Source organism: Indicator indicator, chromosome 14, assembly GCF_027791375.1.
Source record: "Indicator indicator isolate 239-I01 chromosome 14, UM_Iind_1.1, whole genome shotgun sequence".
Taxonomy (NCBI): domain Eukaryota; kingdom Metazoa; phylum Chordata; class Aves; order Piciformes; family Indicatoridae; genus Indicator; species Indicator indicator.
The window spans coordinates 14895264-14921517 of record NC_072023.1 but is presented as its reverse complement, the minus strand read 5'-3'; the positions used below and the strand labels follow the sequence as shown (position 1 = coordinate 14921517).

The following is a 26254-nucleotide window of genomic DNA, read 5'->3' as shown; positions in this document are numbered from 1 at the left end:
AGAAAATTTCCAGCTGTCCCCTGCAGGGATGTAGCTAACGGGCAGTAACATGCCCATGTATTACCCCATCTCTCCCATTCCATCCACAGCATGGCTCTAGCTCCTTGTGGGAGATGTGACATTACATAAAATGGGCCAACTCACTTCTGTTTTTCCTGCTTTCTCCAAGGCTAAGTCTGGTCTAATATGACAAATTAAGCAAGTGATTTTTAACAACTTGTTTTAAAAGACCCAAAATACACACCGATCCCAGAAAATTAGAACTTACAAGTGATCTAAGCAAAGAAGTGAGAACAGTTCTCAAAACCCTCCCAACTCCCTGACTTGTGTTTTGTTTTCACCACCCCTCGCCCGGTGAAATCTCCTGGGACATACAGTCTCTCTCAAATGGTCAATGCTATTTCTAACTTAGCAGAGAGCATCCCTCTCCTCTCCAGATTTTAAAAAGTTAGTTAAGACTCTGGAGTGGACAATAACCACCAAGTTAATCATCCACATAAGCTTCTCTTATCCCCCTTGTTCTGATTCCCCTTGAAGGAGAGTTATAAGACGGGAAACAGAGCTTTCAAGAGAGTCCCATCCATGACAAGAGCCTAGTGCGGTATGTACTGAACCACACTATCCAGATGCTCTTGAGCAAGAATTAAGGGACTTGTGTTGAATCCTAAACATCTGTCAAATGTACCACACTATTTAGGACAGAGCAGGATGCAGACCCAGAGGATGAGGGCAGCTATGTCTTTCCCTGGAGAAGGAAACATGTTTCTTTTCCAACCAGAGATCCACTGCCTCACATCTGCTGAGGGCTTCCCAAAGACATACTGCATCAGCAGGTTCACCCACCAGTTTGGACCTGCTACTGCCCAAAATAGTCTTGTTTATTTGTGAGCAGCCAGAGCTGGAACCAAAGGTATTTGTGTGGCTTGTGCCATTATGTCTTAATCCTGGCAGCAAATAAAATCCTCAGTGATTATGAAAATAATTTGCTCTTGTGATTTAAACGTATAAAGCGCAGCACATGGCATTTGTTTTGTACTTGGGAGCGTATTCTTGTTACTGAAAATACAAAGGTGAAAAATTGTTTGTTGATTTCAGCATTTAGAAGTTGATTTAAGTTTTAATTCCAATGTTTACTATAGTGATTTTGAAATTGCAGTAATCAACAGCAATAATCAATACTAGCCAAAAACATCCACCTTGCTATGTACTTAAAGGATATTAAGAAAGTGAAGCCTTAAATTTGTCCATAAGGCAGTGTGAGGTGACACAAGACACACAGTAGCAGCAAACTAACTTGATCTTTATCATCAATATTTTTAACTTAAGCTGAAAAATACAAGCTTTTTTCAGTATTAACTACATCAAAACTGAAGGGTAATCAAAAAGAATGAATTATCTGTACATTACTGTTAATAAATCAATTCTGTTCACCGTTAATAATAAGTATGCTAATAACATTCAGTTCCCAATACTGGTATTCCTCAGATACTAGAACTATGTGACAGCTATGTCTAAATTTTATTCTAGAAGTGATTCTACTAGAATAATAACTAACTAGTTATTTTTTTCTCTTTTGTAAGTAGGATAAAACAAAATATATCCCTGTGATATAACTAGCACAAGGTTAAGGAAAAGACATCAAAAGATTACAAAAGGTAATTCCATCATGCAGATAACCTCCCCGTTGTAGACTTTGCAGCAAGCACATGTTAAAAGCTTTCTTTACAGTTAATGCACCTTTAAACTTGAGGTTCCCGAACTCACACAAATTTTCCTACACAAGAAATAATTTGTAAAAAATTCAAATTCAGATCACAGCTTGCTATACCACTCACTACACCGTAGGTTGTTGTGGCACTGTGGTACTGGACCTTCTGCAGCTCTAAAGATAGAGCCATGTGGTCAGAGTCTGAGTGCTGCCTAAGCAGCACATGAAGGACCTGAGCAGTCCAGGGTAGAGGCACACGCAGAGTAGCTGCTGCCCGCAGGATCCTGAGGCTGAAAGCATGGAGACAGGGGCAGAATGCTGATGTTATATTGTGTGCAACTCCAGAGTCTGCTCAAAAACTTGTCCTGTAATTGAACTGTTGAAGGACCAACCTGTGACAGGTGTGTTCTGGTGTTTGGCTAATAGCAAAGCAGAAGCCCAAGTCACTTCCCAGCTCTGGTGCAGGCAAGCCATTGCCTGCCCAGCCATGGCCACCACTGCATAGCTCCTGCTGCCTCCCAGAGACTCATGCTCAACAAATGCATTGACTGCAGCTCCTGGAAAATGTCCCAGCCTTGGTGCTGGAATCCTTATTAGCAAGGCACTGGTTTGCCCTTCAGAGGATATGACATGGAGAGAGGACATAAGGGAAACACAGAAAAAGTCAAGGTACACAAACATGTTTCATCCACATATTACAAGAAGCTCTGAACAACTGCCCTGTTACATACTTTCTTGTAGTATATTGCTGTCTCCCTTTGGGAAACTTATTCAGTAAAAGACATGCATATCTGACAGATAAATATCTGACACCCAAAAGTCAGAAAGATGATGAAGTCAACGAAAGCACAGGAATAGGGCCAACAGGAAGCATTATGAGAATTTAATAACCATAATGACTATTATAAGAAGGATTCACAATGACTTTTTAAAGGAAGCATTTTAGAGTCTGGCTGCTCTGACTTTCACATGGTAACTTCTAAATCCTATTAGAGAGTTATGGAGGAATTTGTTTCTTTAATTGCTATGGTTTAGAATCCAATAATGGAAAAAAAAAACCTCCAAGTACTAGTTCATACTGCAGTTTGGAGAAAGGACAACAGATGAGTATGGTTTCTTTTTTAAACACATAAATTCACATAAATTTGAAAATTCAACTCATTGCAAGTATGTGCTATTTTGTGTAATTACAGCCCTCAATCTCCTCCTGAAAGACAAGTTGTCTTTCCCATGTTTGGTCTACAGGGAGTTCTGAAAACAAGTAGTTGTTTTTCTAAAAATTCTAAATTATCCCAGATTTCTCCAGCACGGTTTCATAAAAATGAATGTCAAGAATTATTTTATACAATAATGGTGTGATTTGGTGATGTTACTGACAAATGTCTTGCTAGGGCACATAAAGTCAAGAAAGTAAAGCCTGTGCTGCATGAATAAGTGAGATGTTGCCTGCAGTATAATCACATTCTATTTGGAACTAAACTGGAATTTAACATTACTTACTAACCCACTCCACCATCTGAAACAGGCCTCTGCTGGTAATCACAGGGTTCAAATAACTAAAAATTCTCTTATCAAGAGGTACCTGGCACCAGCCTCATTGTTTAAAAATTTAAAAAAACCCAACCAAACAAATAAAACCAGGGAAAGAGAGGCATCATTTGGGAAATCATCCTGCAGGTCCATACAGAAACAACAGGGATAAGCACGCACGTACCAGATAATCTAATGTGAGAAATAATATAAAATTGATGCCTTTGGGAAAGAAGGAAAAAAGCAGGAAATGTGAAGAAACATAATTTAAAATGTTTGTTAGAAGGTGGGAGGGAAAGGGAATTCTACCTAATGAATGACCCACTCTACCTCAAGCTCATACTGCTGGATCATTTTTTTAGATAGCATTTCTGAAGGAATCTTGAGTTTAGCAATGAGAGCTACAGAGCTAGTGGTAATTATAACTACTCATCTCAAGACAGAAACTTAGTAATCAGGAGGTCCCTTGACTTCAGCTGCCATTTGTCACATCTCCCAAAGCCAATTCACACCAGGATCCCCAAGACAGTTTGCACACATCAGTTTTCCTGCTGGTTCATATACTCCAGAAACAAAATACAGCGTTTTTAAGATTTGCCTGTGCTTCTCAGAGTCATTTGGGATCTCAAGCAGTTCAAGTGCTTTTAGAAATCAACACAGTATGGTAATGTATCCCAGAGTTCTCCTGCTTTTGGAACACTAACAGCTACTGTATGTGTGGAGGAAACTTTTCACACATAGCAAAAAATATTCGGTACTATGGTGCAGCTTTGCACACAGCCTTTTCTCTGCAAGTTGGTTCCTAGCCAAATTTCTCTTTCTCCAGTGAGAAAGCAGCATCTTCACTGGAAATCTCAGGTCCAATATGGAAATAATAAATACAGCCAAATCTGCCAAAAGGACACCTTTTGGGGGGCATACTTCATGCCAAACATCAAAATCAAGTACTCTAATTCATTTCCCTCTGAAAAAGGACATAGTATTCTAAGTAATTATCTCACAGATGCTAAACCCATGCACCAGATACAGGACTGATGTCTATCAAAGCTAACAGGATAGCTTTATCCATGCACTTCCTGGTGGCTGCCTAAAGGTCGTGGTTTTTTCTACAGTCACTAATTTTGTATGTTCAACACAGGGTGTAAAATACACTTAGGAGATTTTTGTCTCTCATTTCTACATATAGCCTGGAATTTTAGTATATGCACCTGCTCTTGGCACCAAAGAGTACAAAGGCATGGAAAAAATACCATCCTGCCTTCCCATTTCAAGGGCCAGAGTTTCACCAAAATGTCATGACTTAAAAACAGATGGAAAGCAATGTCAGAACCACAGACAAAAGGATTTACAAAGGAATTCATAAACGACCATCGTTTCCCTTGCCTCAGGATTTTTCTGGCTAAATTATTACTCTTTAAAGCAGTGCACTGTGAGTAAGCTGCCTGCCTGCCATTAACATTAGTAGCAGTGGCATAGCATAAGCTTTATGTGCAAGTTCTGAGGATTAATCAGAGTCATATCTGTAGGGCACTTGCTTTGAACTCAGCACATCTGCAACAGAACAACTTTTTGTCAGACTCTTCTTTGAAGAAAAATCACAAGGAAGTGGGTGAGCTGCTGGCTAAGCCTCTTTTTAACTCACCTGTATTTCCCTGGTAACTCCAACAGAATAGTGAAGCAACAAGTGAAAACATTAACTAGCACTCTCTTGCATCTCCAGTAATATTAGCCAAGATAAGGGAACAAAAAAGGATAATTATTTTAGAGCAGAAAGAAGAAAGGATAGAAGAAATCACACAAAAATAATGCAATAAGCATGCTATCAATATGATATTGGATGGGGTTTGCCTTTTTTTTTTTTTTTTTTACACAGGATGAAAGATGTAACACTTGAGAATAATTTCCATGTATGGATTTGGAAATCTAAAAATAACATCTCATTTAAACAAACAAACAAAAAAAAACCCTCAGAATAGATGGTGATGAATATATTCAACAGCAAATTTTCTCTATTCTCTCTTCCCTTCTGTGCTTGCTGGCACCTTTCCCCCAGCCCACCCCTTATCATTTCCCAAAAGAGGGAGGAGAAGTAATCATTTCTGAGCAGCCTCAGAGCATCTTTGGCAGAGTAGGAGGCTTCACAGGATGGCAGCTCTATCAACTCAAGGCTTGTTATTCTTTGCCTGAGGTGCTGGAATTTTGTCTCACTTGATGCCAGACTGAAAAATTTCCACCTTCTGTGGTTTCCAGGTGATGCTGATTCCACAAGCTTTTAGACCTCCATTTCTGCAGCTGCCTTTTGTTCTCCTCCATCCAACAGCAGTACATCATGCTGACACAGACTTTTGGTTTACTAAAATCCCTGGAAGGACCCACACAGGGGCACCACCAGTGAAAAGAGGATGGCAGAGATATCGTTGTGTCTTCAGCTTTGGTCTTCTCCTCCCAGGGACTGGAAAAAGGCCCATATCCCCTCTGCACCACTAGAGCTGGACTGCAGCAGGACCTTCAGACCATTCCTCAAGAAGCTTTCATGCCTTCAGCTTACAGAACGCCCAAATCATTGACTCTGCACTAGCTCCATTTCTCCCACTTCACAACTGAATTAAGAGCTGACCAATCCCTCCAGTGGGCTCTTGATCTCCAATGAAATCTACTGGTGCAACAAGTTCTCAGGACCATGTAAGTTAGGCTCAGTTACCAGACACTTGCATCAGGGGCCAAAGTGCTTCTGCCTAACTCTATGATTTTAAAGGCATAGCCTCAAACTACCACAGATGAGAAGCACATAAATGCATCACATACACTCTCTGCCCCAAAACTAGGGGCTGGATAAAGATAAGAACCCAAAGATCGACACTGGGAGTTGAATTCATACCCTACAAATGGATGCTAGTTTGAAGGATCTGAGCTCCTCCAGAAGAGCATGACGCTGAAGCAAGGTTTGTTCTGACATGAGTGGCAGCCCCAGGAGAAGAGCTGCATGGCTACAGCTATAATAGCATTACATTTCAGGAAAGGCAGAATAATACTGCAGGGGAAGGCTCTGAAGAGAAGAGAGCCCAACACACCATCAAAACAAGGAATCAGCTCTTGCTAGAACAACAGTTTCTACATGGTGATTAAGCATACTGGTGTGGCTGTAACTGGGAAAAGTGCCCAGCACTTGCCTGCAGTATGCCTGGTTTTAGCTGGTGCTGTCAAGTCTCTCTTGCTTTCACAAGCAATACGGCATTTCAGCTTTCCCACACACACATGCCCCCAAAGAAAGATAAAAACTCATCTTATTGCAGGAGCCAATGTTCTGTTCCCACTGTCTGTTCATTCACACCAGAGGTCCACCAGAACAGTTACACCCAGCCGTGTCTCATTTACTTTTATGGATGATGCCAGCATTGTAGCACAGTAAACAAAACAACACATTGAATTTGGGACAACTGAAATCAGTTTTCTACTCCTTTATAAAAGAGAGTGAAGCATCAGCTATTGATATCTTCTAGCAGTAACATTCCACTTATACTACATGTTCTCCTGTTCCACCTGCTCCATATCCATCCACCTATTCATGTGCAGGTGGGCATTAGGATGGGTAAACACAGTGGTGCCTACAATAACATTTTTATAACTTGGAGCTCTAGGTAGCCAGTGACCCTACTGGGACAATTACTTTCTTGGCAATACTCAGTGTTGACAGACCTTTGTAAACTACTTCACCAAGACCCATGTTTCAACACTTGAATGCTACAGTGAGCAAGCCTCTCAGTACACAACACTTGGCCAGGAGTGCACTGGTGTGACTGTGTCCCTCGTGGTTGATTGAATGATCTAATAACACCTAAATAAACCAATCATCCCAGTCCTAGACTTCCATGTAAGTCAGTGCACCAGCTGTGCTGTATTACCAGACAGCTGCATGTGATCTGGTACCAATCTACATTATAGATGCTGACTAGCACTAAAGTACAGTTCCATCTTTGTGTCACCTGCAGCTCTGCCCTGCATGTTGTGGGCTAGGACATATATATGCCCAAAGGTGTATGTCACTGTAGCCAGTGTCATGGGCCACTGGCAGATAAAGTAACAAACCTAGTCCTAGTTAAATAGTTTGGCCAGGATCCCACACACATGTCTCAAAGCACAAGTACCTGTTGTGTGACCTCCACATCTGTGCTAACATCATCTGTTTGAGGGGGGCGGTATAAATCACACGCAGGCAAGGGTTTTCCTACATGTCCCTTGGTACTTTTTTGGGGAGCTGCCTGCTAGCAATCAGCATCAAACACACTTTTAATTGCTGTTTCTGTTTTGTCATTCAGTCAAAATGAAGAGATTGATCTCTATCGATCCGTGGAAAGGCTCACTTTGCACAACCTTTCTGTTGCTTATCAGGGTTGTGCCAAGAACTTGAAAAACAGACTGAGAAATAAATTTCAGAAAAAAATAATGAGTGATGGCAGTCTCATTCACTGTCAGACTTTGCTGCAAAAGGAAAGTGACAGAAGCAACAGCTGCCAGTTATTGTCTGAGCAGTGCCAGCAATGTCAGGATTTTTTAATTTAATTTTATTTTAACATTCATCTAATGCCTCTACACTGATGCATAATAAACAGGGGAGAGGTTATCTCTATACATAGAAGAACATCTAGGTATTGCATATTTATTTCCCTCAGCAACTTTGCCATTATTCTCTGGTTTTCCTTTTTGCTTCTTCCCAGGTGTTTACACACATCACCTTGGCTTCTTTATTCATATTCTCAAAAGCACTAGGAGCTCATACTCAGAAGGGGAAAAAAAAAAAAAAACAAAAAACCAAAAAGTAGAAAAACAAACCACCACAAAAAGAAAACAGTGTCCCAGACATTTCCTCTCCTCACTCCTGCTCCTACACCTGGGATTTTTCTCTACTCATTCCTACAACTGGAAAGCAGCAATGTTCCTCCAGCTGCCAACCATGCTGCTAAACAGCCACCCACCAGATGTCTTTCCTGTTCTAGCAACAACAAAATAAAGGCAACTGTCAGAACAGGTGGCTTTCTGCCCCAAGCTAGTTTCCTCCAACCCCACCAACTTCTGTATGGATCAGAGCCCTGTGCAGATAACTTGGGGCCACACCAGCAACCTGCCTCTGTCCTCTTTGGCTGAAGATCCTTCTGGCAACTTCATAGTCAAGTTTTGTAATTCTTATAGGCCATTGCTGCCTGGGGATTAGCTCTCCTGGTCCCCCACTCAGGTGAAACCCTTTCAGCTAATATGTGTCTCCTGGAGACCATGCTTCCAGGTCTAGAGTCCTCCTAGACCTTAATATAGAGTATTAGCCATTACAATAGTATCTACTATGCCTTCTCTAAGCATTGTTTTTATAAAGCAGCAGATCAGCTCTTCTGGTCTGTGAGAAAATGACAGCAAACATTCATCATGAAACCAAATAAGCTGAAAACAAAGGATCTCTCTTTTATGGCTAGTAAAACACTGAGTATTTCCCCAGTAGTGATTTTTTTTTTTAATAATAATATCCTTAAACTGCACTTGGTGTCATCTAACTGCCATAAAATGGGGACTCTTTCACCTCTTACTTAGATATGGGATACCTTCTCATGGAAAGCCAAGACCAGAACCATTAATCAGAGAATTATATGAACTAGCAGCCCAAGAGCTACATCAAATGACCTAAACCATCACACAGATTGTCAGAGTGCTCCTGTCTGTGCTAGCTTCAGCTAGCAGAGCTCTCAATTCAGCTCTCCAAAGAACTACTGATTCCTCCTGGAAAACTTTGGGAGGACTACTCTGAAAAACTAACCCTGTTGCAGTATGAGGTAATTTTTTTGCATTTCTCTGCCCTGCTACTTCTTAAAAACAAACGAAACCAAACAAAACCCTCCACCTGTCTGCTTCTAAAAGCCATTTTCAGTGCCTTCCACATGAAATATCTTGTCCTTCCTAGAAGTGATGATACCATAGACTTTTTCAGTTCAGAGGGCTAGCACTGACCTAAACAGTCAACACATAGGTCCTGATATGCCAGGTTCCATGAGGGATGAAGATCCTTCCTGAAACAAGCTGAAGACCAGTTTAACTTAGGTTTGTGTTTGCATAAATCACAGGTAGCTCTAACATACACTGGTAGTGGACAGTTAATAGCTAGTAATCATGATGCAGAACTACACCTGTCTATATATTATATCTGTGCCATTTTGGGATGAGATGCAGCGCTGGCTGTGGCCACTCTCTTGCCCAAGGAGCATTTGTCCTCCAGGACAGATTCTCCCCAGGCCATCTTGAAATTATCTGCCCATAGTATTCAGTGTGCATTTCTTTTTCCAGATTATTTTATGGTTCTGCAATAGGACCGAACATTAATTCCCCTCAAAACATACTGATTTGATTACATTTCAAATAAAATGACAGTTAAAATTACTTGCAGGTAAAACTCCAAGTGCTGGTATGTTATTCTTGCTGTGCATATTAGCTGGCCTGACAATCTGTGAGGACATTGGTTTAGAGCCTGATTCATACATGGCATAAAACTCACAGCACCTACACATTTTAAAGGAGATAATTTTTGAAATTATTATTTATTATAGTTGTTCACCTGCTGATATCTGCAAGGACAGTTTTCAGCATGTATTGAGGAATCCCAGCTTTGTCTACCTTGATTCACTTCCAACCTTTGAAGGCTCTTTTGCCATTATTTCTAAGAGAAAATCACCACTAATGTATGCAGCAGATTCTTGGTTTTGCCAGTAACGTTTCACTTAAAAAAAAACAACCAACCAACCAAACAAACAAAAAACCCACAATAAATTAAATGTCTTAAGAACAAAACCACTATCCTTGATATAGGGTTTTGCAGTGGTCTTTTCTAGGGGATATACAACATTATCTCCAGTGCTACAGGAAGCAGCATTGTCTAGCACTCACAACAGTAGCAGTCCAAAGACCTGAGTTCTGTTTCTGGCTCTGCCACTCACTCTCTGCATGACATTTAGCAGGTCAATTAACTTCTCTGTAACTCTTTCTGCATGTGAAATGGGTATACTTGGGTTGTATTCTTCCTTCAGCAGCCTGTCAGAAGGATGCAGAGTGAAAACCATTGCCCAAGTGTTTCAAGGTGCTAGGACAGAAGGTGCACTACATGTCATCAGCAGCAGCACTAACAACCAAGTGTAACTGTAGAATTTGTTCATTTTCACTGCAATATCAAAAAGTTTAAAATCTCAAGGAGCACTTTCATTTTTCTGAAATCTGCTGAGCATTTTGCACTCAGATACTGATTTCACATTATTTTTGTCTCAGAATATCTATTCTTGTTTCAGTAGAATTAGTATTCTGGTATAAATCTAAGCCAAATCAAACAATAGAGTTCCCAGCCTTTTGCTCCCTTTCAAAATAGGATTTTTACATTTATGCATTCACGCAGCCACTGACCTCCTTCTGATACCAGGAAAAAAAAAAAAAAAAAAAGATGAAGCCTTGCCTTAGCAGTTTAACACTTTTCTTTCCATGGCAACTCAATCAAACATGGGAAGGAGTTATATGGAATGGCATGACATCATGATCAAACATGCAAGTCTAGCATGTGGCAGAAGAGATTCTACAAAGAAGACTGATTTTGTAGGTGCCAATGATGATGAGTGAAGCACGGCTAGTACCGAGCTAATGCATTGCTAATGCTTGTATCAGGCAAAACCAGTAATTCAGCCCCCTCCATGTCCCCTCACATAAAATTTTAATAAACCAAATCTCATGGGAGGAAAGAAAAGATGGGGACCCTACTAAATTATTTACAGTCTTAGTTGTGTATGGTAAAGAAGCTCCTCTTAGGTCAGTAACTGATATTCTCCCATCGATTTCCTTGTCTCAGAATATGTAGGTGAGAATCAAGTTTGGGGAAAAAATAAATGAAGTAAAAAGGCACTCCAAAATGAAACAGGGATGCAAAGGGCAATCCAGGAAAGACAAAGCTGATGGAGGCAGAGATGATAGTTTGTATTTATGAAAGAAATATTGATCAATTGCACACACTAGCAGCAGAAAGACTCAAATTAGCTGTCATAATTCCAGTGATGCAGAGGGACACACAGGCTCAAGCTCTATTAAACGTAACCTACATCCAAAGGAGCCAGATGAGATTTGCAAGACTGAACTCTGAAGTCCCACAGGAGATCCTGCAGTTGATTTATATTCCTGATTTCCTATTCCCTCATGAACTGTGCAATCAGTTCCTGGAGGTGGGCAGGGAATAATTGAACAGCTAAACTGTGATTCACCCTGCCAATTATGGAGTCTTGGGAAGGGCCCTAAAATAAATCCTTCAGATTCATCCAATCTTCCTGGGCCACAACTACATTCAGCTGTAAAAATGTGGCCAAAATCATTATCGCTTAGTTCACAATAAAATCATCTGAAGATATAAAGCTGCATTACAGTTCTCACACATTACTATTCACGTGTTAGACCTTTCCAAAGGAGCAAGTTGGAGGCTATCCTGGGCACACATGAAGATCAAGTTTATTCTGCAATTCAGTGTACAACGAGAATCACTGCAAAATAGAAATTAAAATGGCAACCACTGCCTAGTAGCGATCAACATACAAAAATCATCTACATGTTCCAGCTTCAAGCTTCTGTTAGGGTCAAAGTCATGTTGTTTGATTCAAAATTTGTTGGTGTCCATCTCATGCTGTAATGTTCTGTTGTGAATGGTGCATGGCTTTGTGAACAAATCACAATAATCTCATTTCCAAAATGTTCCGCTTAAGTCTTTCTTCTTCCACTGAAGCAAGGAAGCTTTTACTTCTCATTACTCTGTGTGTGGCACGTGGCATGTAATCACCTTGAAATATTTAACTGTCTTTCATCTTGCTAATAGTGTGGGGTGGGGCATCAGACTGGGGTATAAATAAATTGGGATATAAATCATCATAAACCAGGCATTAAACTGGTATATAAATCAAAAATTATAGAAGTCAGTTGGAAGAGATCCATTCTATCATCCTGTTTGTTCTTTCCTGTGTTCTCACTCTGAGAATGCACAAGGCATCATTCTTGATTAGCCAAGAGACACAGAAAAACACCCACCTCTCCCCCTCTGTGTCTCTCAAGGAGAAGGGAAACAGAAAGCTCTATATGCATATTAATAAAACCGTATTTTGCCTGGTTGGATGACTAGAAAGTATTAGCAATGGTATGTTTTACCTGTCAACATATGCACACAGCAACAGGCAAAAGTTCTTTAATACTCCTTTGCAAAATAAAAAAAAAAAAAAGTAAGGCTGAAGGGGTGTTTCTCTCAGTTTTTCTGCATTAAGGAGTGCTCTCCAAATACATTAAGACTCTTTTCAATTATGAAGATAAAAACACATCTTCCTTCCCCCATTGTAACAGTGGGAAAGAACATCAAACATCAGCTAAGCTAAGGTGAATCCCAGTGCCTGCACTAACAAGTATAACAAAATGCAAAAGCAAACAACCCACCAAAATCTAAAAATCTAAACTTTATGAAGATTGCCAAGCCAAGCACACCAAAGTCAGGAAATACAAAATGTGATGCTTTGAGAAGGTTGGTGTGAACACAGGAACACATTCAAGCCCCCTAGCAAAGAGCAGTTAGAGCTGGGATCAGTCAGCTGGCGTACAGCTGCTCCTCCCTCTCACACAAGGGCTGCCCTCTACACTTACCCAAAGAGACCTAGGTAGTAAGTCAGTCTAAGAAATCTTTTTAGAGGTGGTCCCTAGCCATATTTTCCTCATTTACCACAACACATTGTGAGTTGGGTGACCATTCGCAGTCTCATTTGCAGGGTGTGAGGCACGTAACAGTTGCTCTGAAAGTTGATGAGAGCTGTGCTCTGAACGTACAAAAGATTAATGTTAAGTACTGTAAAAACCAAGTCTTCCTCATCTCCAACAGGGCATCCAACAACCCCAAAGCAGTTCATTTTGATTGCCAGGCCTAAAAAGGAAATTATGTATATAGAGAGAGGTCTTTTCCAACCTTGTTGATTCTGTGATTCTGTGAAAAGGTTGTTAGATATTATTCTATTTATCTTTACATGCCATGCTTCATTACAATAATTAGAGATAACACAAAGGCCAGGAAGTGGTTAACTCTGTCTTTGGATCACGAGTTGTGTATTCTGCAATAAAACAGGCAGCAGGCATACATTAAGCAATGAAAAATAAAAGAAATAATGCAGACATTGTGAATGGAAACAGAATATCCCAAATGTATGGAACAAGGCAGGGGTCCTGTGGAAAACAAAGTATGTGATTACAGTAATTAAAAACTTGATAATGAGTATGCTCAAAGGAGATAAATGAAGGCCAAGTATACAGCCTGAACTGTGTTATCTCCTACCTTTTACATGCCTGTGTTTGCAACCTAAAAAACGCTCATCTGATTTTCAAGTTCTTAACTTTAAAACAAACAACAAACTGCAAAAGCAGAAATTCTAATGTTTGCTTTCTTACCAATTCAGAAACATGGCAAGTGGTTCATCAGCAAAGTAAGACTCCTGATCCACCTCTGAGCCCCCTGTTACATGAGATGGAAAAAGAACCTTCTGCCTGAAGAAACAGGATGAGACTTTCCCTCTGCACGCATTTCACAATGTGAAAGACTCAGGACTTTGAGCAGGGTTTTGGAAAGGATCCTTCTCTGTCCATCCCCTGTCCTCCTGCAACTCAAATAAACAACAAAGAGCTTGGCCATTTTTACACCTTCCCTTCCAAATTGTTCCAGTGCACCACTCGATCCCTTATTCCAGTGTCAATTTTCAGCAATATCTTGTCTTGCCTCTCCCAACTTCCCAGTACAAAATCTCATCCCTTTCCTTGCCCTTATTTCCTTCCTTCCAAGATCTTGGCCATATTTTCTACTCAAACATGCCTGTCATCTCAGAACTGGGCAGTCTATTGACCTCATCCCTTACTCCTTCTCTGCTCTTCTGTCTCTAAGTAGCAAAGGTAGTACAGAAATAAAAAGTAGTATGCAGTTGGGAAAGCTGTTCACTGGTATAGATATTAAGGTCACAGCCATATGAACAGATCCTAAGATGAAGCCCAGCAAAAGGCAATAAAATCCCTTACAGATTTCAAAATAGGTCTTAGATTTTGATGCCAAAAAAACACATTTATATCTTAGCTTGAAATAGCAGGATATGAAGAAAACCCTACAGCAAAGAGAGGGAAATGAGGTCTGTCACTACCACCTGGTCATTAGCTATGGGAACAATGAATATGATGAAGATCCAACAACAGTAGACCTTCAGGCATGTGAGCACCTGCCGCCTAACCTTCAGGATGGCTGCCCTGTCTCCTTTAATAACCAATGCATTAAGGAATGACATCATATTGTCAGCCAAATGGCACTGACCAGCAGGATGGTGGCATACTTCAGGTTGTACCTCCATCTGGGGGTCAAGGTAGATAATTAAAAATGAAACAGCATTTTCTTGTAGAGGAAGATAGGAATAGAAAGAGACTCAAGGGAATATGGGAAAGAGAGAGTGAAAGAAAGAAGCAAGTAAAGTGGGATGCTGCCTATTTATTTCAAACACTGCTTTCAGTGGTACCTAGAGAAAAAGAAAAAAAAAAAAAGGGCAAAAGTTCTCTCAGGCCAGCACTTAATACAGATACAACAATGAAATATTTATTGTTGCTTATAAAAGCAGACAGGGCCAAGATCATGAGTCTAGTGATGTTACTAATGCTTTGTCAAACTATCAGCTGAGCTTCTTTGCAGATCTAAACATATTTTTCCATGAAAGAGAAGGCTTGGGAACCTGCAGAAATTAGAGGTGCAGACATTACACCTACAGAGTGCTAATTGTAGCCACTGTCAACAGTACCATAACTGACCTCCACAAAAAGAAGACTTTTCCAGAATGCTCCCCACCACCCATCAGTAGTTTTGGTGGCTATCAGGAAGTATTTGAGTGCTTTATAGGTGTAAATGAAGAAGCCTTAATCTCCTGCTAAGTTCAGACCATTAAGACTGATAAAATCCATTCAGCTTTCTGCATAGATGCTATATGAATTAAAATATTACCACTCTGCATCCTGTAGAAATCCTTCATTTCCTCCAATACTTGCTCCTCTCAGAACATGCTAGACTATTTCTTTTGCCTTTGCAATTCATTTTTTATGCAAACAGCTTTCAGAACACCACAAACATAGGATTATTGCTGTTTTCAACAGCATAGACAAATGCTATCATTCCAATTAATACAAGACATTATGGTTCCTCTTATCCTGAAAATGCAGTTCCCCATGCAAATGCTCCAAGCCCATATCCTCTGGTCCCACAGTAAAGGAGACAGACAAAGGATACCTCACAGTGCCAGACCCGGAACATTTCCCAAAATCCCAGGAAATTCTAAACATTTTCAGGAAGCATCAGCTACCTGTTTGCGAACTGGGTCTGTCTAAAGCAGCCTGGTGACAATTTCTAAGCTGTGCAGAAGATCAGTTTCCATAGCAATTCCAGCCACTTTCTGCCCACATGCAGCACTCTCCATGTTCCTGGACACAAAACACAGCTGCTGTGGAAGACAGGCCTAAGTGGCAACAGCAAGCTGGAGAAGAACAGACAAACAGAAACTCCTCATTTATGGCTGCCTATAATTCAAAGCATAAATTCAGGTTTGTGATATATAGGGAAGAAGAGAGGGAGGAAAAAAACAGCAAACAAACAACCCAAACACACAAAAAAAGAAAATAATAACAACAACAAAAAAGGCTTGAAGACCCAGTTCTGAGAGTCAGCAGAATAAAATCTTTTGGAGAGAAGGAAGAATTTTTCATCTCCCTTCTGATGTGGAGTCTTTCATGTGATATAGCACAAGCTACTGGGACCTCTATCATACAAAGGCCCCAAGCACCATGCAGCATTTGTTCCATTTCACCTTCCAAAGCATGAGAAAGGGGAGAGGAAGTGGTTTGACTTCTTCTCTGAGAGAAAAAGAAATCTCACTCTGGAAGAACACAAGACTACTTACTTTTTTGCACCATTTTCAAACCATAATACTTTCTTCATCTGCTTTGGAGAGGTGGCCCTGGAAATGCCACACTCCCTTTCACACTTCCCTTGTCACAAACACAGTGAGGAAGACTGCAGAGTGACCCTCAAACACCAGCCCTGTAAAGCCTCCAGGCAGTTCTGAGCCCACAGCAGGCTAACCCACAATTGTTCTTGTTGAAATCATTCAAGGAATGAATACACAATAGAAAGAAGTCTCAAGGCAAATACGAGTATGTTCAGAGGCAATATGAGAAAGCATAAAGTCTAAACAAAAGAAGCTAAAGGCAAAAATTAAACATCATATTAGACTGGCTCTAAGAAAGTATGAAGACAATCTCTCTCCTCTTATCTGCACCTTCCTCCCTTTTCTGCACTATTTGGCTTCCTTAAAATAAGTTTGTAATCCTAAGTCTCCCAGCAAGACAATGAAATGTAGATAGATGTCTTAAGCATACTTAGAAATTTGTCTCTGCATCTGTCTTCTATGCTGTGGTTACTTTTTTTCACAAAAATACCAAAGAGCTGTCTGTTAAAGAGTCCAGATGAAGATCAGTTTAGATCCTGAGTTGTCTATAACTTGTTTTTTTAAAAACAAACAAACAAAAAATGATGACTACTACAACACCACAAAACAAAAGCAATAAACCCCCCAAACCCACTCGCCCCCCCCCAAAAAAAAAAGAAAAAACAAACCCCCACACCCTAAACAACCCACTCAAACAGGAATGACCTTCCTCCAGTCCTTCTAAAAGTATAAAACACCATCAATAGTGTCTATTTTACTCTAAGGAGTAAGCCAGCAGACTAAATACAGGTCTTTGAGCACCTTACCCCTCACAGTGGCTTTAGGGAACATCACTGTTGGTTCCTGAAAGATGCCAAAACAAGTATAGTACATCTCTTCATTGCCTTGGTGGTAATATTTTCAAAACCAAACACAGCCTATCACTTTCTTTACCAGATAATGGTCTAATAAAGTTTTTGGGACAAGAGGAAAAAAAAACAACAACATAGTCTTTTCATAGGCAACCTTCTTAAAGTACAGGCATCCTTTCACCCATCCTAATGCCTGTAGCATATTCTGTAGCTCAAATCCCTGCCCTGACCACTTTCCCCACGTGCTGTGAACACAAATTGGTAATATTCTGAAAGAACAGCACAAAACACTTGGAACTGAATATGTTAATAAATATAGAACTGTTTAGATTTTCTTGGATTTTTATTCAAATAATATATACCCACATTTCTCAAAGCATCAGTGATGCTGCTGGAGCTTTTCAGAAGCCAGAACTATGGATCAAGTTTCTGTGCACAAGGCTGGGGTCAATATGTGACAGGGTAAATGCCTCATAGAGACTGAGTCATATTATTCTGCTTCCATAAAGAGACAGTTACTCATGCTCAAAGCTGTCGGACGCAGCTTTCCCTTCCTTCTCCTTTCCCCTCCCAGCTCATATAGACAACTCGTTTTGTCTAATTTGATGAACATTTATCTCCTGACAGGGCAAGAGCTGGCAATACTACAATCATCCTTCCCTCAGTCTCTGTTTAACCAGAGATATTTGAGAGAAAGTGATTGCAGGGAAGCAGAGTCCTATTTCCCAGGCTCATGCTGCCATAGGCAATCAATTTGGAGCAAAGGTTCCATCTTGAAAACGTCAACCAGAATGAAAAAAAGATAAAATCAAAAATTATAAAGTCAGCTCCAAACATTCCTTCAGGTCCAGCTGCTCCCCTGGGTTCTTCTAGCATAGCTGACAGCACAGCTAGAAGAATATCTGCTTTCTCTGCTGACTGGTGCCATGGGGTCCTCAGCCTCAAATTAATTGCCCCTCATCCAGTCCTGCAATTCAAGAGAAACTGCTGGAGCATCAGTCCTGCCTGCCAGTCTAAAAAAAATGCAGTCTGCTGAACATGGCTGGAGCCCTCTCTCTTCTGATCCCCTACCCAGCAAACAGGCAAAGAAACAGATTTCCTTGCCAGGCACCACAGTTGCCACTCTTGCACCAGGAAAGGAAAATAACCATTACTGAAATACAAGTATGGCAAAGGACAGCAGTAACCTAAGCCTGGAAGAAACATTTTTATAGTACGACAAGCTGACTCCCTGGTTTCATCTCTCTGTTTTCTCTGAAATTCTGCAGGATGACATTTTGTCCCAGAGTTTCATCAGGAAATATTTTCTTCCCCTCATCTCATGCTATGGATCTGAGAAATTACCCATGGCACGAGCAGGAGAAACAGTGTACCTGGGCCCTGCTCCTTTTGCTGTTTGTCACAACACTCAGCAAAAGGGAAATCTGAAAAGGAAATTGTTCAGAGGAAAATAATGGCCAGGTTGAAGTGGAAACACTGCGCTACCTCAGTTGAACAGCGGTGAGCTGAAGTAGCTGTGCCCTGGATGAAGCTTGTTTAGAGGCACGGAACAGATAAGCCGCTATGGTAGAGACTACAGGGACTTTCTCAAGGCACTTAGTCTTACCCCACTTTATGTCTCCACTCCACTGCAAAAGAACATCCTCCTGAAGCAAAGAACGATTTGAAAAAGGTTGCTGTTACCCTTCTCTTGAAACAGATGTTTTATAGAAAAACAGCAAGGTCACTGTTCCTACACAGAAATAGCCATACAGGCTCAGTTCATTCTTAAATGCAGTGACCTCTGGATCTTCCAGTGGCTAACCCCATATATCAGGCTTTCACTGCTGTGCCTAACTGCCCTGGAGACGTGAGCTACAGCAAAAGTATTTCTCTCCTTCCCATATTTAGATAGGGAGATTCAAAGTTCAGTTCTATCTACATCTACCTACACTTATCTTACTCATGAACTAGCAAGAAAATCTGGGTCAGAAATATGCATGCACACCCCCACACTTAGTGTACTCTCCCCAGGGAGGAATGAGCAGCCTTACCCTGAAAATGCCTCAGACTAGATCAGATATGTAAATGTGTGAGCACAATGTGTCTAGACTGCCACTGTGGAGACTGATGAATGCCCTGCTAAAGGCTCCCTTCAGTTGTCAACACCACTAGGTTCAGATACTTGCTGATACCACTAAGGGATGTGCATGCCAAATGTCTTGCATGGCTAAGTATTTTAATAATTATATTTAAGTTGGGGGGAAAAAAACACAAACACAGCATCATAATAACCCCTTATTTAGCCATTGCTGAGATTAAAAAAAAATCCTATAGTAAATAGTGAGATTCCCACTGGATGGTTGCAGAAAAGTCATTGTTGCTCACAGCAGTGCACAAGGACACACACACAAACAAAAGCTTAAACCAAAGGCCCTTTCTACTGCCCTATGAACCCTAATAGAAGACGTCTTATGTGAGGGGTACATTTCTTTTTGCCCACAGATAAGCAATGTTACCATAAAACTGACGCCAGCAGAGATCACAGGTGGTAGCAGAAAACCTGAAGGGAACTGAACTGCCTGATCATCTGATTTCAGAGACAAAGGAGCCCAGGCTGTTAACTGCCTCCACTGAGACAGAGAAGCCCAGGACATTCATCAGTCCCCATGACTATGCAGTAACAAGAGCAAGCTGTAGTGGCATCCTTCCTTGTGAAATCCTACCTCATAAATTTTGTCAGTGAAAACACTTTTCCACTTTTACTCCACGCTTTTACTCTTCCAAGAGGAGGAGTAAAAGCTTTAAGGCCAGCCAATACATCCCAGAGCAATTCCATCCCTGTCAGATCTTGTTGCTTCAGCAAATGTTACAAGTTGGTGACCACTGGCTACAATTATCACTGAGGGCTAAGCTCCTTCCTTGTGCCTTAAAGGGTGAAGGATTTCTCTTTCTAGATCTTCAAAGGAGACTGACGCCACACTCACCTAGGAGTTGCTGGCAGCAGGACATATCCTACAATAAAAGCCAGCAATGAATTCTCCTAGAAGCAGGAAAGTCAGCAGCAGCATGAACTGCGTGAGAATATGCTCACGTACGGAGCATTCTACTGAATTAAAAAATAGGGCATTGATTTTGTTACTCATTTTTGTATTTAACTCAATATTAATCTCTGCATACAAATGCCTCTTCCCCACTGCCACTTTCTAATGCCTCAGCAGAATTTCTAGACAGCAGCAAAACCAGAGATGTAGGCCTTAAGAACAAATCGATTAATCTGCTGCAAAGACAAACCGTGTGTGAGAAGAGGGCTCGGAGCAGGCTGTCGGTCAAAGCCTCTGTTCTCATTTATCTGTGAGCATCTCCTTTAGGCCACACGCAAGGATAACGGAGAAGAAAGCCAGGAACACTTACGCAAGGCATGCCACTCATCCTGGCGGATTGTCTTGGTGATGTTGTAGGTGAGGTTCTTGGGAATGGTCGCTGAGGAGTAGTGGTACTTGATGTACGTGCACCGCTCAATTGCTCCTGAGAAGGGCAAAATGCAGAAGGGAAAGTGTTATTAAATGAATGCAACATGTCCTCCCAGCTGCACACCACATAGATTTGTCAACTAAGAGCAAAGGCTAGGAACAAAGCTATCCCTGCCATCAGCCCATTGTGACAACCAGTGCTATGTCTGGCCCATGACAAGCACAAGCTACCTGTAGGGTAAGCAGATATCCAAACTTCTGACAGACCAAATTTCCTGCAGTAGCTGCCAGAGTGTCACCATGAAATATATATGTGGTAAATCACCTCTGCTTTTGTTTATTTTCTCTGAAGCATGAGCTAGCAGCAGGCATACAAGCACTTACTGTGTAGAAAATACAAACTCACATCTTTGCTTATCATGCAGTAATGTGTTTCAATGCCCATCCTCGAGGAGATACACAAACACCTTTGATCTTTCCTTCAGTAATAAAAAACCACACAGAAAAAAAATAATAGAGATATCCTGAACCCCTTCTACCCCACAGAAGCAAGACAAGCAGAAGAATACATGACAAGCTATGACATGTCTCCTGAAGGCACTTGGACGTTTTCATAGCAGGCTCAGAAACAGAATTTATTTGCACCCCTGAATAATGAGCCTCAGATGGTAGCATGAATGGCTGAAATGGGAGATTTTCCCCTGTAGTCAGGATTTCATCTATGTTTCATGGAAAAAAAGCACCACATGCTGCTTCTGTTTGTCTTCTGATCACATTATTACACTCTCCTTTTACAGCCACTTCCCTTCCTCTATGATAATCACACCTCAGGCCCTGATCTCCTGGCATCTTTCTGTGCAGTTAGTGTCCTTAAAGCAATAGGTCTGGCACAGCTTAATGCTTTCTATGAATTATAACCTAGCCAAATTTTGCATCTAACCAGGAACCTGTGATAATACAAGTTTTGCACCAATGAAAACCAATGAGGTTTCCTACATCAGTTTTGCCAGCATCCTCAACTAACACTGGCTTTATAAGACCTTCTCACAGAGCTGTCAGATTCAAAGCTCATGAAAGTCATTTTTCCATTAATATTATGGTATTTTGGATCAGGCCTTTAATAACTAAATAAGCATCCTTAATGTGGTTGGCCAGATTGCTCCTAACTACCACTGGTCAAAGAAGCAGCTATGCTGGAAATGCTTTTATGTATTAGAAATACATTAAAACAGGCACTCAATAGAATAAACTAAATGAAGCAGTGAATTATAGAAATAAGAAATAGTCCTATACCGAGAGGCAGCTAGAGGACACTTACTGTACTGACCTGAAAAGTCAGAACCATTAGCCTTATATCAACAGCTCCTATGTGTTAAATACACTTTTATGCCACTAGAAACACAAGTTTCTACCTCAAGTTGCAAAAATATTATTTAGCACGAACTTAGATTATACACCATGAATTCACAGCATGAATAAGAAACTCATGAAATAAAATCAGTAGTTACATCACAGCCTACTAGCATCTTCCAAAGATGGTGCAACACAAACATTTGAGGTCCTCATTGTTTGCTCCTCTTAAACATTCTTCACATTCTGCCTTTGACAGCAATTAGATTAGACAAAGCCAAATATTATAGGGGGAAAAGGCAAAATATTTACATATGCATCCGCCTGCCCTGACAGCGTGATGGGCTTCTGTGTGAGTCTGCACCATCTGGGCACCAAATGTACGCCCAGAATTAAAGTTTCAAACCAAGAACAGTATTTTAAAAAAACAGCTAGTGTGCAAAGAGCTTTAAAAAAGCCTCAGATCACAACCTTGCCTTCTTATATGTTTTCCTACCCCCTTTTATTCAGCTGCTTTTCTGGATCAGAAGCATTGGCAAGAAAATGGAAAATGCTTATTTGTCAGAAAATAATCTTTAAGTTATCAGAGATCTGCCCAAGGAACAGATTTATATAGAATAGCAGAAAAGGACACAGAGCCAAGACTGAAAATAAAAGCATACAGAAGGAAGGAAGGAAAAAAAAATCCTGTTCCACTTGCTATAATTTCTGCTATAATAAGCAGAAAGCACCTCCTTGTACACCAGAGTTTAATTTCTAGCAAGGCCCATCAAACATTCTATTCTTACTGCAGGTGCTGTTAGAAGTAATGCAGTGAGCTGTTTGCTATCTTATAGCACCAAAACCTAAAGCAGAAAGAGGCCTGGTCTCAATTCAGGTCATCAATTCACCATATATATGATTTAGGGCTTATGCTTACATCCCTTTGGCTTTAGCAACAGTCAAGCACACATAACAAGACTTTCTAGAACTGAAGTCACAGTGGTTCAATGGTAGCTGAAGTACAGGCAGATTTGAATGGTGAATTCCATTATAATCTCCTTTCCAGCTACACAATGTATTTCAACATTGTCCTCCACTCTGAATAATGTGTGATTATCTAATAAACTTCACAACTCCAACCAGGAACGTGTAGGAACAAGAAGGTAAAGTGATCTTTAGTGTACATGTCAAGATACATTCTCCTTTTCCTCCCTACTTTTCTCTGTAATATCAGGGCTGGCCACCACATGCCCTCAATAGGGCTGAGCAGAGTACAGAGAATTCACCTGAACCTGGCAATTGTCCTGACTACTTGTCTTACACAGGGAAACAGATCTCCAGGTCAGACAGACAAGGATGCTGTTCCTGGATTTTCACCCTTCTCTGAAGTATTAAGTACATGTTCACTGCTAAAATAGGTAAGCCAAATTAATTTTTTGTTACAGGGTTCAAAATACATCAGTTATTGGGCTCAATAAAGGGATAAATGAGTGAAATACAATGGTCTGACATACCAAAGGTCAGCTTGCATGAGCTAATGGGGACTTCTGGCTTTAGGCTGTTAAACTCTCCTGTAAATGCTGAGTTTAATACACTCAGGAGAATGTAGCTTGGAGTATTTCAGAGCCGTCTTCTATTAGCCTTCAGCACTTCAATTACTTCAGACTTTAGAACAGCAACCACTGGGGAGAGCAGACAGCCATCTTTCCCTGCATGGCCAGTGCTCATAGGAGAGGCAGGCAGGATCTTGCTTTTAACTTCAAGCTTTTATTGGCCCAGAATGATAAAGTTTGTGATTGTTTGACATTTAAACATGAGCAATTAATCTAAATCTGATCTCACAGGTACAGATGAGTGACCCCACTGAGTTAATGCAACTGCCTCAGTGTATACCTAGCTGGAAGTAAGAATTAGCTTCTGAAACTTAGAAAAAGGCTTTCACTTGCCAATAAAATTAGGAAAAGGATGAGTTTATAGGTGGTTTTCAAGTTTCAAGAATTTACACTGTCACTGTGATCACATAGTTTAGTCTCCTGCATAACACAGGCTAACTTGCCTGAGACCTGTCAACAGAAAGTAGTCCTTCAGATGGTGTTTCATGAAACTGATCATCTGTGAGAGCAGTTAGGTGTCAGTTAGATTCAGTCCAAGATGACACACAGAAGTGTGGAGGTTATCCAACTATACTGCCCTCCTGCCAATGAGGGCTGCAAGATGTCACTTTCTTCTCTCCCTGAATTTCAGGGCTGCAGATTGTGGAACCATCCTTAAGGTTCAGGTACACATTAGTCCAGTTCCTGTGAACAAGTTACCTTTGGTAGCTGTTCACCTTTGGTACCCAGAGAGCTGACATCTACACATAAGAATTTCTCTTTGCAGGAATCCTCAGGTAAGAGCAATCAGGAATCCCAGACAGGTGCAGAGAGCCAGCAACTCACTTGCTCTGGTTGAACTATTCCAGAATTCTCAATGTGCTATCACTGACATGACAGTCATCTTGTTTTCTGTAACATGCAGAGATCTGAAACCAGGTGGTATCCATTCTCCTGTTGCAGTACAGATGTTGATTTCTACAAAGGATCTAGCTTTACAGCCAGTATTTGTTTGACTACGTTTCCTGCCAAGGCTTTTGATACAATTTGCTTCCCTCAAAAGACTGTCATGGATGTGCTGAGTCTTTGCTACCTCCAGGCATCTTTTCCTTCCTCTGTGTTGTAGATAGCTCTGGACGAAATGTTGGTAGCACGCAATTTTATTCCACAAAATTCACCTTTTGTGCTAACTAATTTTTACAAATCTGTTTGAGAATTACTACACAAACATTTCCTGGTAAAAGGAATCCTAGCCTCTGGCTTGCAAACTGCACTCACTACATGTATTTGCTATTCTTATGACAAAAAGCCTTCTCTATGAGAGACTGCCTTAATCCCATATTCAGTCTACTATTTCTTCACTGGGAAAACAGAATCATAGAATCAGTCAGGGTTGGAAGGGACCACAAGGATCATCTAGTTCCAACCCCCCTGCCATGGGCAGGGACACCTCACACTAGATCAGGCTGGCCAGAGCCTCACCCAGCCTGGCCTTAAACACCTCCAGGGATGGGGCCCCAACCACCTCCCTGGACAACCCATTCCAGGCTCTCACCGCTCTCATGGTGAAGAACTTCTTCCTCACTTCCAGCCTGAATCTCCCCACTTCCAGCTTTATTCCATTCCCCCTAGTCCTATCACTACCTGATATCCTAAAAAGTCCCTCCCCAGCTTTCTAGTAGCCCCCTTCAGATATTGAAAGGCCACAATAAGGTCACCTCGGAGCCTTCTCTTCTCCAGACTGAACAGCCCCAACTCTTTCAGTCTGTGCTCCAGCCCTCTGCTCATCCTGGTCAAACAGACAGAAGATGGAGATTGGTCATTTAGCCTCTCATTGTCTCACATCTTCAGATAAATCTGTAGGGCAAAGGAATTTTATAGTTTTTTCCTAGTACAACATTTCAGTAAGATTTCCAGGGGCTATAATCATAGGTAGGGCTAGGATCAGGTTGCACCATTGCATGTGGCACATCTATCTGTTAATGCCTTAGAAGTCTTGCCTCCCTGGGAAAAGTTCATTGTTAAATTGTACTAACATTTCATGCAGGCTCCAAAACAGCCCTTGAGAATTACTGCCCTCAAGAGTATCTGCTGCACTCAGTCTCAGTCATTTCATATGAAGAATTCATCAGAATTTATTTGCAGGTACCTTAATTTAGGTGAGGTTATTGCTGAAGTTTCAGCATGCATTAACTAGTCAAACTAAACCCTGGAGGAAAGTAGGAGAAATTAGGCTCTACTTTGACCAGCTGCTATGACAGAATTGCAATCAGATATGCTGACTAGTTAATGAGCTAAGTAAGTAACTGTCTTCTTAATGAAGGCAGAGACTTCATTAGGAAGTATTGCAACACACTTAGCTGGATTATTTCATTACCTCTGGAGTAATACTAACCATGAAAGTACTGGTTATGTGTTTGTGGCCATCTGTAAATATATTAATGCCCAAAATATAGGAACATTATTCTTCTGTGTCATAGAATTATTTATGTTAGAAGGGTCCCATAGAAGTCAACAAGCCCAATCCCCTGCTCAAAATAAAATTAAAAGATAGTTCATGATGCTTAAGGCCTTGTCCACTCAAACTTTAAATGCTAGAAGAACGAAGTTGCACATCTTTGAGCACCTGTTTCACCATTTGACCACCTTCATTATGAATTTTTTTCTCCTAATACCTAATCAGAATTTCCCTTGGTGCCACAAATAACTTGAATACTAGAATACCTAAGGGTAAAGGTCT

General features: G+C 40.9%; 1 protein-coding gene across 1 annotated transcript in view; it reads right to left on the bottom strand.

Moving 5' to 3' along the window:
- Positions 1 to 26254, bottom strand: part of TMEM178B (transmembrane protein 178B) — a 206382-nt gene that overhangs the window by 127677 nt on the left and 52451 nt on the right. Inside the window, exon 2 of the mRNA XM_054386985.1 lies at positions 20532 to 20645. Coding sequence (XP_054242960.1) covers positions 20532 to 20645 — 114 coding nt within the window. The remainder of the gene's footprint in view (positions 1 to 20531; positions 20646 to 26254) is intronic.